The sequence below is a fragment of the Danio rerio genome, chromosome 9, assembly GCF_052040795.2.
Source record: "Danio rerio strain M-AB ecotype USA chromosome 9, GRCz13ab, whole genome shotgun sequence".
NCBI classification, from domain to species: domain Eukaryota; kingdom Metazoa; phylum Chordata; class Actinopteri; order Cypriniformes; family Danionidae; genus Danio; species Danio rerio.
The window spans coordinates 27,753,429-27,768,653 of NC_141029.1; the positions used below are offsets into that span (position 1 = coordinate 27,753,429).

Sequence of the window (15,225 nt, forward strand, 5' to 3'; positions counted from 1 at the left end):
ATAAAAGACATGCTTTGTTTTTAACAGTATATACAGTATTGTAGCTTTGATTTAATATTTTATTTATTTATTTAAGCATTCTGCTTGTTCCGTAGATCTTCTAGGCTGAATTTCCCTTGAAATATATTTTTAGAGTTTGTTGTCCGGCATTAAATCAACCGAGCCTGCTTTGGCATGCAAAACTTTTTTAGGTGTCACAATTTAATGACACATTCAATACAAGATCCAAGCTTTCTATAAACATTCTGTGGAAAAAAAAAAAAACAGCCCTGTGTTTCTTTTCAGAGGTTGTGAGATGAAGGTCTTGGTGGCCTGCCGAACTGGTGAAAGTCTGTGCCAGAGAGGTCACTAAAAGCTGCATCTCATTTCGCTGCGTTATTTTCAGTGGAGATTTAGAGAGACGCAACCCGCAAATCTGGTTTATGTCGCCCTCCTGTTCCTCCAGTTCCCCTTCATCATTACTGCTGGAGATGCCAAACTATGAGGGATCCGATGCAGGGAAAAATGCTACAAAGAGGGATGGCTCTTCCCGTAATTACAGACTCTCTCTTATCTCTGGGATGGAATTAAAAACACATTCCATGCAGACAGTCTCAGCTCTGGCCTGCGGCGAGCAAATAAAAAGACGCTGCTGTTGGAGAATTGGAGAGGACTTTGGCAGTTTGATTAGAAACCGATGTGATGGTGCTGTACATTATCTGACAACCAAAGAGCCCATAGAGCGACTTGTAGAGCTGATGGAGGAGGATGCCAAGCGTCACACTGAATGTATGCTTCAAAGGCATATATTTTATTTATTTATTTATTTGCATTTTCGATTTTAAGCAAAAACAAATTGTACAGTATTGCTTCATTTTATAGTTGCATTTTTTTAAAACAGTATATATATACTTAATTATATTATCTATTTTAATATATTCTCTATTTTTTATAACATATTATTCATTTCCCTGCCATTCTGTTCATGTGCTTGATAAAAACTGTATAGATTTTCCATGATATAAAATATGCTTGAAAGGGATTTATTATTATTTTTTTGTACTTTTTTAATGAAAAAGTACTTGGTGGTTGCACTTTGTTACAGCATGTATACATAATTTTATTGTATTTATTTATTTACATTTTTATAATGTATTATTTGCATTTCATCAAACTGAATGACTACCCTGCCATTTCTTTGCAAAGCTTAGGTTGGGGGTCCTCCATGTTCTTATGTATATTATAATATATTATATATAATATATTTTCCATGGCATAAAATATATTTAAAGGCACAACTTTTTTGGTGGGATTGGTGGGAAAATCCACTACACTTCATTTTTTTTGTATTTGTACGTCCAGTGTACTCATGAAAGAGAGTGCATGGTCATAAAACCTAAGTACATGGGTTAAGGTTAGGTTATGTAATGACCTTCTTCTTAGTATGCACATGTGAAATAGGGGTAAAAAAAAAAAGTGCTTTATTTTTTACAATTGTTATTACACACTGTAATACTGTAATCCACATAATTCCTTCATGTTGTCCCAACACAAATCGATTAAGTTAATTGTTTTGGCAAATTTAAGTGGATTAAATATACAACTATTCAGTTGTCCCAAAACCACACAATATTTGTGTTGGTTCAGCTCATTGTAAATAAGTCATTTAAACAACCAACATACAGTAAATCATTTTTTGAGAGCAGGTGTAATCACTATAATATTATTAGTGAATTATTTATTGTAATTACAACCAAGTAACCTCTGTTCTGTACAAATTAGGCCTGTGCCTATCTACTGGTGATTTTTTTAGTTTAGTAGACAGAAATTACGATTTTGATTTGATTTGCGATTTAATTTTGTAGTCAAGCTTCAGCTAAGTAATCTGTATGGTAGCTTCTTACTGCTAAAATGTAGTGAGTGAAAAAGGAACTAAAAGGATATTAACTTAAACATTTATTCAATTTATTTTTAAATATTCAGAATTGAAACTCTCATTTTTCTCTAGAGCAAACAGTAAACACAAATAAAATGTTGCTACCTTTCTGTAAACAAGTTGAACTCAAAATAGGGAGAAAATGTAGCTTATTATGCAAACAAAAAATAATAATTATAAAATACAGAACACTCAGCATCTAACATGGCTCTAAAATTGTACTTTGCTGTTGTTTGCTACTAGATTGAGTGTCACTGGCAATACTTTCAGTTGACTTTTTAGCAAGACACTCATTTGTATTATATCTTACTAGCCAATTGAAGTGGCATATTGTAGCCTCCTGCAATTAGCTAACTGCAATGTTTCTAATCACAGTTGTGATTTAATTTTGATTAATCGCACAGCCCTAGTACATATTATTAATTTTGCTCATTATTTATTTTAATAACTACACTGTAAAAAGCACACCTTAAAATGTTTTTACTTGGAATAAAAAGAACCATGCTTGCACCTGTCAATCATTAATAGAACACAGAATAAAGCTAATACCCATTGCAACAGACAGCAAATCTAAATTGGTTGAAAAAAATCACAAACTCTCACAAGTTTAGTATCTGAGGTTTCAAGGATGAGGATGACAAAAAATACCTATTTATTTTGAAATAAAATTATACACTGAAAAATATCAGTACATAAAACTCAAAATGGTTTACAAAAATGGCTTCACTGTGCGTTATACAAAAATATAATTACATATAAATGTATACATACATATATCTAAAATATTTTTACAATTATAAATGTGACATGTCAAATATTTTATATGTAAAAAAAAAACATAATGAACAAGAAATGTAACATTGTAGCTGGCATACAAAAGAGCTTTTAACACTTAAACAGTAAACCTTGGGTTTTTCTAAACTTTGCTTTATGTTTTAAACTGTACATCATTTACCCGGGCTTAACAACTAATCCTGGGTATGGAATAATGTGTCATTTTACACTGAACCTAAACATTACTGTATTTGCAGACTTGCAGTGTCAGCATCATTAACTAGATGTATGCAGCACGTGACCTGTTCATATAAAACACTAGGGTTGAACACCTTCCTCTTATGGTGTATATACACATTCTATAAAGTTGATCCTTGATGTAACTTTTTAACAAGTAAAGCAAGAATAAACCCTATAATTTTCACTTTTCCCCATTCAAATGCTTAAACACACATCATGCAGTGTTTTTGTGACTGTCTAAAGCAGGGGTGCCCAAACTCAGTCCTGGACGGCCGGTGTCCTGCTTAGTTTAGCTCCTACTTCCTTCAACACACCTGCCTGAAAATTATAAGTATACCTAGAATGAGCTTGATTAGCTGGTTCAGGTGTGTTTAATTGGGGTTGGAACTAAGCTTTGCAGGACACCGGCCCTCCAGGACAGAGTTTGGGCACCCCTGGTCTAAAGCATGTACATGCAGCTCACATGCTAACACAGTCATGCAGGGTTACATAACCCCAAGTAAAAAGCCCTGCTTCTAAATTACATGTGTGAAATGTTCATTTACCTGAGGTTAAGAACAACAACAACCCATAATTAAGCACAATGTAAAAATACCATTTTTTTTTTCTCTTCTTTTTTACCCACTCGTGATAGCAATCTCTTTGCAGTCTCTGAGGTATCTTTACTTGTCTGCTGGCCCGAAGATCTCCACACAGCCAATAAGAATGCACTCCACTATTTGATTCTGATACACCATATTGACCTCCATATTTCCTGACTCAAACTCGGGCCACATGAGGGTCGGTCCAAACACAATGCTGACGCCCTGCGTTGACATTAGGTTTTTTTGTGACTTCGTCAAAACTCTGTAAATCAGAAAAAACATTTGGTTACTGATGCAATACTGAAACAATGAATATAGTTATAGTATACAGTTTAGATTTTTTTTCTAGTTTTTTTTTGGTAATGAGGCCCTTAAACCGTTCACCCAAAAGTGAACTGTCTTTTTGATTTAGAGGAACGAAATTTAGAGTTACTGTAAAACCATTGACTTTTGTGTTAGTCATGCTGTATTATGTCAACAGCTACTGGAGTTTTGAGAGTAAAAAAAAAAAATATATATATATGAATTGATCATGACCATGATCATGACCATTGTTGATTACCATTGTTGATTGATCCTGAATTGATCATGACCATTGTGGACGAGTGTGAACTTCCTGTCACATAATGACAACGTTAACATGGACATTGGTAATCAAATTATTTACCTTCATCTGAAAAAGCCAATAATATGATTAAGGTGTTTACATGAGTTACTTTTTTAATGTTTCTATTATGATCCTGTGACAAACTGAGGACTGAAGGAAGAGTGTTGTTTTAAAGGAAACTTGTACCACAAAATAAATGAAAAAAAAAAAATAACACTGCATTTTGCGATGCTGGTGTCTGTGGTCTTTTACTGACTCGGTAGGTTAATATGTCAAACAGCCGTATGTGTATGTAATATTCTGTCTCAAAATGCGTCAAAAGTCCTACATTAAAATAATAGATTGATTGCAGTGTTTGCTACACTTCAATAATGTGACTAAAGTCGGCATCTACATGTCTTAATTCTATTTCTCTTTAGTCTCAGACAGTTTAGGGCACAGGTGTCAAACTCAGTTCCAAAGGGGCCGCAGCTCTGCACAGTTTAGTTCCAACCCTAGTTAAACACACCTGATCAGACTAATTGAGTCCTTTAGGCTTGTTTGAAACCTACAGGTAAGTGTGTTGGAGCAGGGTTGGAACTAAACTGTGCAGGGCTTCGGCCCTCCAAGAATTGAGTTTGACACCCCTGGTTTAGGGAAACTAAAGTTGCAGCAAGGTGCCATAACAGGCGAAGTTCCATGTACACATTAATAATATTATAATATATTAATATTATAATATTAATAATAATATTACCACACAACATCCATACATCATTTTGTAGGTGCATCTCCCTAACCCCTGGACTCATTTAATGACCTAATGGCCACGATTATAAAAGAATTTCTGGTTCTATTTGTCCTGCAGATAGGAACTCTAATACGACGTCCTGATGGCAGTAGCTGTAACAGAGTACAATGGGGGATCCGGGGTGCATAGGATACCCTGAGCTCTCTTTAAAACATAATTCTGGTAAATTACCATTGGACCAGTTTGGTTAAAACTGATGATCTTACATGCCACCTTCACCAGGCTGCTCAGCCTGTTCTTACCTAACACACTCAGATTACAGTACTAAGCTACGATGCAGAAAGATAAAACATTTATTTTTATGCTTAAGAAAAACCTACATGAGGGTGAGTAAATGTAGTGGATTTGTATATTTTTGTGAACTATCCCTTGAAGACTGTTTATATAAGACTGTACCAAATTACATTTACATTTCAATAGTTCACACATGTTTGATAGTAATAGCAGCTTTGGCATGCTGTCCTAGGAGAGAACCCTGAGCTTGGAAATAATTGAGCCTAGGTCTCCCGTCTGGTCAATGAGCATGTAAAGGGGTATGAGATCAGGTATTTCTCAAAAGCTTCCCCTGGTAAAAGGGGTAGATGGGGTGGATAGATAGGTTTTTTTTCAAAAACAAAGATAAAGGAATTAGAGTGAAACTGGCTATTTATTGTAGGTTTGGATTAATCTGATTGGCTTATTGGTGATTGTGGATGAGAGACCAACAAGGATCAATTATACGTATCATGTCCCCCTCTCGTAATTAGTTTATTTAAGTTCTCTTCTATTCTCTTCTATTGACAGTTTGAAGATGAGCTTTGGTTATCTGTTATCATTTTTAATAAAGTCATTACCCTAAAAATACAATCAGTTTGTAATATAGCCTACAATTTTGTACAAGTTACTAGACTGCATGTGAAGGTGCATTCTGTACCTCACACTCCGGCAAGAGGAAGAAAACCCCAGTAAAAATGTTGCTTTTGAAAGACATGTCTGAAGTAAAGTTAAACAATAGAGGCATGCATATTCAAATCCATGGAAAAAAGTAGCGGACACTGAATTGCTCAAATAGTAGGAAGTCTTTAATGTTTTGTAATTTTAATAAAATAACAATGTTAAAATTAAATATACAGACATTTAGGAAATTCAGGGTACTATATCATTATGGGTTTTATTTGAACAAAGTTATTACATTACAATATTTAAAAACGACTGCCTCGAATGACTGCCTCTGTAGTTTAGTAGTGTTAATGGAAGCCCTGACTACAGCATTTCCTCCAAGTTGAAAGTGTGCACTTTTCCTGTCATAAAAACCTACTCAGATCACCGGTGACGAACCATCGGCTGGGTGTTTTTGAGGACTTGTGCCTGGTCTTTGGAGGCATCTAAGCGCACTTTTAGCAGAATCTCTATGTGCTGAGGTTTGGCTGCGGCGGAGAGACAATCAATACTGGGGTATTGGAGGACTCTTAGAAGGAGCCAGATTGGAGCCCTCTGGCTCTGTTATGGGCTGAGGCCTGGAAAGGGATGGAGGGAGGGATTGTGGTGAAGGGCTTTCTTCCAAGTTGTCAACGGGATCCTGACTAAGAGGTGGGAAGCAGGCTTAACATTTAGAAGAACACTTTGTATGGTTTACAGCAGTCCGGATTTGAAAGGTACTGATTAGGAGTGAGTTGGGTTTACTGCGCTCACGTATATATTGTACCGTAGTGGAACAGCCATCTTGTGCCATCTACGTTTATGGTCACATCTATCAAAATAATGATCTACAATTATGCAACGCAACTCAACCTTCTCTCAACAATCCCCATGTTGTTGTCCCAGTACTCACGCACGCTTCCTCGGCAAGACACGTCAAACTGAAGCGCGGTAATGATGGCGTTATACACGTGTTATTGAGACTTTGGGAAGCCATTTCAGCTAAGAAACACAACTTAAGAGGCAGGCCAAGCGCTCTCAATAATTCCCCATTAATGTGTATAATTAACCTCGGCCATTTCGTTTCCCCTGTACATCACAGCTAGACGCTTGTCCTGCCATGAGCATTTTAACCTAATTAGCGCACTATGATGTAAGGATCTCGGCTGCCATTGCTAATGGTCTGCTAATGATCTTAAGGAGAGAGACTTCATTTCCGAAGTGATTTTTCAAAACATTAAATATGAAGCTTTTTGTCGAACCTTTTAGTGTTTTTTGGTAATTATGCCGCTGTGACACCACTATATACATGACCCCCACACACACACCCCCACCTTCATATTCATCTCTGCTATCAGTAATGCCAGATCGATTAAACTCATGATAGAGGCTTAATTACAGTCATTATCATTTTCAATTACATTAGTATCACATGTTGGGAAGACATGCGATATGAAAACCTTTTCGAGAGCAAGGAAAAAATGTGTTTTTTTTTGTTGTTGTTTTTTTGCCTGTACACATCAAAAAATCATCATGTAAAGGACTAGAGCAGTATATTTATTACTGAATTTATTCCACAATAAAAATAAAATGAAAAAATCTATTAATAGTTTTCATTTATTGTTCCCAACAAGAACAAGAGAGAAATAAAATAATGCCAAGAATATGTCTATAAATTGTATGTATTATTTTTCTTTGTTATTCCTGAAATGTAATTAATGCACATAAATTAAAATAACACAGTACATATTAAAAATAGATATCAAATTAAAAAACTGATATGACTTTCATTCATGAAATGTAATTATGCACATAAATTAGAATTGCAAGGTACATATTAAAATTAGCTATCAAATAACTGATATGAATTTAATTTTTCTCTACAAATAAGCCAAAATGTTAAAATAAGGTCTTGACTTGAAAAAATAAATACTGTAGATAAACAGAAAGACCAATCAAACAACAGATTGGTGAAATAAACAATGAGCACGTATGTATATAAAACTGTGAAATGAATATGAATGTAGTTTTTTTTTACTCTTGTGCACTGATCAAATTTATTACCCTTTTGTTATGTTGAGTATAAAAACATCCACTGAATTAAACTGCGGTAAAAATGCATCCGATAAATATATTTTTTTTCAAATTGTTTTGCTTAAATCTGTTTATCAACCTCAAAACTACTAAATGTTGTAAACAATTACAGGATTTGAACTCTTTAATTGGCAAATTCACAAATGATGTCACTGATTTGGTGAAAAAAAAAGATGTATTTTCAATATAAACTGTAATTGTGGACTGGATTTTGTGTACCTTTCATCACAGTTTTGGACATGTAAACAATTAATAACAATTTTGGCTTTGATGCATTGTTAGATTTTCATTTTTTTCTCCCTAATTTACTGTTGGTACTGTTTTTTGCCCAATTAACTTCTATTATAACCACATTTGATGGTGCATAAATACACAAAAGTCTTTGTTTTTAATTACTCCATGTACTTTTGAGAGCTGAGATGCATATTTCAATTTTCTTAAGCGCTTAAAGGTCAAAGCTCACACACTCACAGACACACATACACACACTTTTATTTGCTGTTATACTATAATATTTGATTGTACAGTGTCATGGCTGTGTAATAAAAAAGGGTTTATAATGTAAGTCAATGGGGCCAAAACAGCCACCAACAGTGAAATATGGAGAATAAAAATCTAAATTAATCAACAACAATGTGGTTTCACATGTCCAAGACTTTGATAAAAGTAAAAAAAAAAAAACAGTCAAAAATTACTTTTTATATTGAAAATACATCATTTTGTGACATTTTTTCATCAAATCAGTGACATCATTTATGAATTTGGCAATTAAAGAGTTAAAATCATGTAATTTTCTAAACAGTTTAGTAGTTTTGATCAGGACTGAAGTTGATTAACAGATTTCTGCCAAAAAAAATAAAAAATTAATAAAATATTTATCTGATGCAGTTTTACAGCAGTTTAATTTAGTTGATGTTTTCATCCCTAAAAGAACAAATGGGTATTTGCCCAGAGTGTATCGTTGAGTTTTTTAGTTTTTATTTCAAAGAATTTTCTCAAAATATGTGTCAAAATAAGATTTGTGACCAAAAATCATTCTGCTAGCTGAAACACAGAAAACATTATGGCCAAATTAAAACAAAATCACAGCAGAGTGGATGAAAACGTCTCCAACAGTACATAAGGGATCATGGTATTATTTTTTTTTAACCTAAAAAAAGTTATTGAATTTATCTTTGTTATATCTTTATTTCATTCCTGAAATATTTCATGTATGCTGTAAAATAAAATATAACACAAACATGTTGCCTCACCATTTTAAGTTTAAATGATTGTGTTTAAAATAATGTCCAATAGATTTGTAAATGAGTTTATTTTGTACACCTCATCCAAATAAACACAACCAGCAAATAAATGTATAGATTTACAAATGGAAAAAATGCAATCTGGTCTTTAGTATCTGGGTATTTATGGCAAAAGACGCTCATTAAAGCATCAGCTGAAGTGGCTCTGGTGTCTCTGGGTGAAGGCCAGGCTGTGGGCAGCTTGACCGGAGGTGACTGCGTTACGCTTGCTTGAATCTGACAAATCATTGATATCCCGTACATAAGCCGACGTGTACGGCTCAAGATGCCAATGGTTATTAATTAGCATCTCGTTTGCAAGCGGGGCATGACAGGAAATGGAGGAAAGCGCACAATGCCGTCATTCCCCGCCTAGGAGGCCAGTGCTAATTGGGTCAGTCTAACTGGCTCCTGAAGAATCATGGGACGAATAATAAATTGAGGTGGGGTGGGGGTTACTGAATCGCTCCAAGCTTTAAACTGTGTCATTTTCATGTTCGAAGGCGACAGGCTTGATTGAGCCTATGAAAGAAAGAATCAGTATTAGCAAAGGGGGCTCGAGACCGACTTTGATTTTATACTTGTGAGATTTGCAGTTTAGGCGTGTAGATTTTGTTTATGTTTCGATATTTATTTTGTTTGCACCATAACTGGAAATGAAATGAAATGTCAGTGATTTAACCCATTATTCCAAATAATAAATACTTATAAATAATAACTACATTTTTAAAAATACTTTTGCACTTTTGAGATTTGCAGTTCGTATACATTTATAATTTTAATGGTTTTTTTTCTTTTAAAATATTTTTTGTATGCAAAATGAAAATACTACCAAAAAATAATAGTATGATGGATGGATAGATAGATAGATAGATAGATAGATAGATAGATAGATAGATAGATAGATGATAGATAGATAGATAGATAGATAGATAGATAGATAGATAGATAGATAGATAGATAGATAGATAGATAGATAGATAGATAGATAGATAGATAGATAGATAGATAGATAGATAGATAGATAGATAGAAAGAAAGAAAGAAAGAAAGAAAAAAAAGAAAGAAAGAAAGAAAGAAAGAAAGAAAGAAAGAAAGAAAGAAAGAAAGAAAGAAAGAAAGAAAGAAAGAAAGAAAGAAAGAAAGAAAAGAAATCATGAAACGGAGATTTAGGATAGCTAATTGCTAGTTGTGCTTTTCCTTATTATGAACCTGAAAGTAGCAACATGGGAACTTCAAAAGAATTTACTAATGACATTGAGACTAAGATATTTCACCAACAATTAGGAGAAGGATACAAAAAAGCTATCAGAAAGGTTTAAAGTCTCTAACGCCACAGTCAGAAATATAGTAAGAAAATGGAAGGCCACAGCAACAGTTCTTGTTAAGGAAAGATGTGCTAGACGCTTTACATGGTGGAAAAAGAACAGCATTCCAGAAGAACCAGCTCCCTACTGTAAAATATGCTGGGTGCTCCATCATTCTGTGGGGATGTGTGGCAAGCACAGGTACTAAACCTTGTCAGAGTTTAAGGTTGCATGGATTCCACGCAGTATCAGCAGATTTTAAAGAGAAAAATGTTCAGGAATCAGTCAAGAGGCTGAAGCTGTGACAGAGTTTGATGTTTTGGCAAGACAATGACCCAAAGCACAGTTCCAGATCTACCAAGGAGTTCATGCTCAGACACGATACAATGTTCTAGAATGGCCATCCCAGTCCCCAGACTTGAACGTCATCAAAAATATATGGATTGATTTGAAAAGGGCTGTTCACTCTTGGCTCCCATCAAACCTGACTGAACTGGAGAAATTGTGCAAGGAAGCATGGCCCAAAATGCCTTCAGCAAGAATTCAGGGACTAATCCTTGACTATAAGAAGCAAACACAGGCTGTTATTTCAGCAAAAGTTGGCTTTACAAAAAACGATTATTCTGTTGGGGTGCCCAAATTATTGCACCTGTTTGTTTTTGTTATGAATTAAATTGCATTGCATCTCTTGATTAAATAAATGTTATGTCAGAACTGAAATGTTGCTTTTCCATAGGGTAATAAATGTATCCACATAAAATTGCTGGTTTGAAAAGCCAGCAGGCTATGGCTTGCAATTATGAAAATTATCAGAGGTGGCAAACTTTTGCATAAGACTGTAGATTGATTGATTGACTGTAGATAGATAGATAGATAGACAGACAGACAGACAGACAGACAGACAGACAGACAGACAGACAGACTGACTGACTGATTGATTGATTGATTGATTGATTGATTGATTGATTGATTGATTGATTGATTGATTGATTGATTGATCAAGGATCATCGTACATGAACTAACAGAAAAAAATAATCAGCGTTGTTATCATTTCCTGCCTTTACCATTTATGGTCACAAACTGTAGTGCATGTACTGTTGTGGATATCAAAATTTGCACAGCAGCAGTTTTCTTCAATCTAATTTGAGAGACACCAAACATAGATGAGAAGATTTTTTTTTCTTGGCTTCCTTGATCAGAGGTTTCTCCAGGTTTCTTTTCCAGCACAAAGCCGAAAGGGAACCTTGAATTACTAACAAAAAACAAAACCTGTGGCCTTTTAAATCACTTGCGGTAAATGGGAAATATGAGCGGTGGTGACAAAACCTCCCACAAAAAATGACACAAATAGCACTACTGAGCAAGTGTACTGTTGAGAAAATCTGGTTGCCTTGACCACATCATCACAATGCGAGCACACAACTGCTTATTGAATCCAGGCTCCATGGACTGAAAGAAAGAAAAAATGAACATTGGTTCCATGCGGGCACAGAAAAAGCCCACAACAAAGAGCTTTTGACTTTCACCACTTTTAGATGAGCCAAGTCAGCGCAAAATATAACCTACAAAGGCATGACAGTGGGAGTTCAGAGAGCTGATTCAGTTCACTGTACCTGTTTTAGAAGAGAAAGGCAGGAAGTGCACAGGCGAATCGTGACGTCTGAGCAGATATGGAGCTTATGCATATCAATACTTTGATTAATACTGTTTTATAGGATGCACAATAAGCTGCACGCCATCTAACCTTTTTTTCTTTCTTTGTCTGACAATGCATTGCAAAAAATGACTGTATTTGTCTAAGAAAACAGAAAGAGGATATATTACGCTCCTTTTTATAAGGCATAAAATAAATTGCTGTTGTCCACAGAATGTGTCTATAGTCCCTTTTACATAGTGATACCGGTAAATATCCAGACTTTACCGTTAATTTACACAAAGGCGGTATTCACACAGGCCTCGTTCTGTAATATTTACGGAAAAGAACATTCACACATCAATGCCAAAATACCACTAAATTCTGACATCATTATCCAGATATAAGCTCTAAACGACTGCACTTGTTTTTGTAAACATAAAAAGGTTCAGGCTTTTGCTGATGGTTTCACTTTTATTTAAAGACTTAGCATTCATGAGGCTGTTTTATCTCAGAGACATCCAAAGGCAGAAGCGCGAACTGCAGCTAAATGTTCACACATTTAACCACATTACAAATTCTGTGAATGGATAAGTGTTGTGAACAACTTCGATGAAAACATAGAGGAACACTTTTGCATGTCGAGATGTACATAATATGTGCGTGCTGACGCTCACCAGAGCACTCCTTCACTTCACGAGCACACACGTCAAACAACTAAAGCAGAGCTTGAAGGTAAGCAAACAGCGGTTTATCATAATTTATCATTAATTATCGATAATTTTTTATACAGTTGGCATTAAGAAGGAACATAGAAACGTTATCTGACTAACATCTAGCAGCTAAATGTGTCTGGAAAAATATTCAAAGGCTTTCATTTTCATAAACAGTGTAGATGTGAATGCGTCTGAATGTTCTGATTGGCTGGAGTAGACGTATTAGGTTCACGCTTAAAACCCTCTCTTTCCAGCAATTTTCCTTCACAGCAGGATTGCCACCCTAATTTCACAAAGTAGAACATGTTCCTGGGTTAACATCTGTGTATATCCTGTAACAACATTCCAATTAGCGTTAATGGATGCGTTTACCATTTATGTTAAGTTTAGGCTTATGATTAGGTTTATGCACTTCTACATAAGTGTTATCCAACTCTTATTCCCCTCTGATTTTGTGAATAATTTACAGTTGAGGATAGGGAATATGGATTACATTTTTTAATAAAAATGATGTTCCAGGTTTAACATTGTCCCTCGTTATTCACAGGAGTTATGTTCTAAAAATTACCCACAATAAGCGAAATCCAAGAAGTCATCAGCTTTATTTTTTCAATAACATAGATGTTTTAAGGGTGTAAAAGCAAATGTAACGAACTGAAGATTCAGTAGAATACTGCGACTTAACTTTTACCTTCCTTTAAGTCCAACTTTTTGTGTGTTGGTTAGCATCTTCCTCTGCCTTTTAAGTGCTACCATTGGAGCCTTTGAGTTTGCTGAACATTTCGTAAACATGATGGCATTTATTGAGGAGAAAACTTGCAAATATACACTACAGCACTTCAGAGTCACACTGTCAGCGATTGAAGATTCATATAAATTTGGCAAGCTGAATGCATTCTGTACTGTAGAAGATAGATTGACAAAAGTAAATCGGGACGCAGAAGACAATGTGCTGTAAAAAATAAAAAAAAGAATGTCAAATTGTATGAAAAAAAGAAACGTGAAATTGCGAGGCCACGACAAGTGAACTGTGTTATAGCGAGGGACCACTGTATAGCTCTTAAACATAAAGAAAATTCAGACTTTCATGATATGTCCGCTTGATTCACTGTAACCGCACATTCCTTGCCTTTATTCATGGGAAAGTCATCCTGATGTTTACAGAGGGAGAAAAGCAGTGGAGAGAAACAAGTATGACTTAAGTGAGAATATAAAACAAACAGAACCACATCACTTGGCCAGGGTGTGGTGCCCACAAAGCGAAGCAGTGCGCTCCATCTGAAGCCTTCTTCCCGTTTATTGCTCTAATAGTGAGAGAAAGGAGCAGCGGGAATGTCGTTGTGGAGAAAGAACAGACTTGGTGGCACTGCAGGGATTTTCAGTGTCACCGCAAGTTCCACTGTAACAGCTTTTCAGCAAGCAGAATAAAAGCTGAATGGATTTTTCGAATGCCACCATTCAGTGAATGTATGGTAATGTTTTACCCTTGTGCTTGTGAGGAAATTTGAATATGGGTTTGGAAAACCAACAGTAATCCCTAAAACAATCATATGTACTGTCATAAATGACAAGGATGTATACATAGAGATATACTACTGTAAAAGAATTAGAAGAAACAAAACACTTTGCTGATTAATCTGCAATAAGGAAATAATAATAATATTAAATGCTAAATAATATGGATAATCAGATAATATTTGTTTTATTCTGTCTTTAAGACAGTATTGCATAATTTTAAGTGATAGTTTGAATTTATTTAATGTGTTTGCAATATAGTTTTGCAGTTTTTACAAAAAAGTTTTACAATTTATTTTTTTTTTTTTGAGTTTGAGGGTAAATCAGACTAAATATCTCAAAAGAATCTGCAGTACGGCATAATAAAAATACTGATAATGATAACGATAATGATAAAAACATTATTAATTAATTTAATTTACATTTAAATGTGAACTTACATAATACAGAATAATGTTATACCTATGGCTAAATGACAAATTATAGGAAGTTATGCTGGTAAATAAGACATAATATAGTATATGCAACATTATAGCAGATATATTACAACATTACTGTATAATATTTCCTTATCTGTCTTTATATCATGACCTATACTGTAGCAGATGCGGCAGCAGATTTGTGTTGTAACACATTCAGCACAGACAACTGAAACACGCATCAACTATTATCATGAAATGCAGCCCCAGTTATTCTTCAGCACATCAGAACATCTCAGAATGCAGTGTTCCTGTCTCGAAAATCGACTGTGGATCAATGAGAGTCTCTTTCTCAGTCACACATTAGTGTTCTCTGATTGGGAGACCTGGCATGGGCAACCCAACAGACTTTAGCACTAGTGCCAAAGGGCATGTTCCACTGGGGGACGGG

At 35.0% G+C, this 15,225-nt stretch overlaps 1 protein-coding gene across 7 annotated transcripts in view; it reads right to left on the minus strand.

Annotated features, from left to right (window-relative positions):
* Positions 1–2,521: 2,521 nt before the first annotated feature.
* The window catches only part of arhgap15 (Rho GTPase activating protein 15), a 66,521-nt gene continuing 53,817 nt past the window's right edge, over positions 2,522–15,225 (minus strand). For 2 of the 7 annotated variants that reach the window (XM_087265735.1, XM_087265734.1), the window contains exon 14: positions 2,522–3,775. In XM_087265735.1, the coding sequence (XP_087121861.1) occupies positions 3,592–3,775 (184 nt within the window). In that variant the 3' untranslated portion in view covers positions 2,522–3,591. 7 annotated transcript variants of the gene reach the window in all.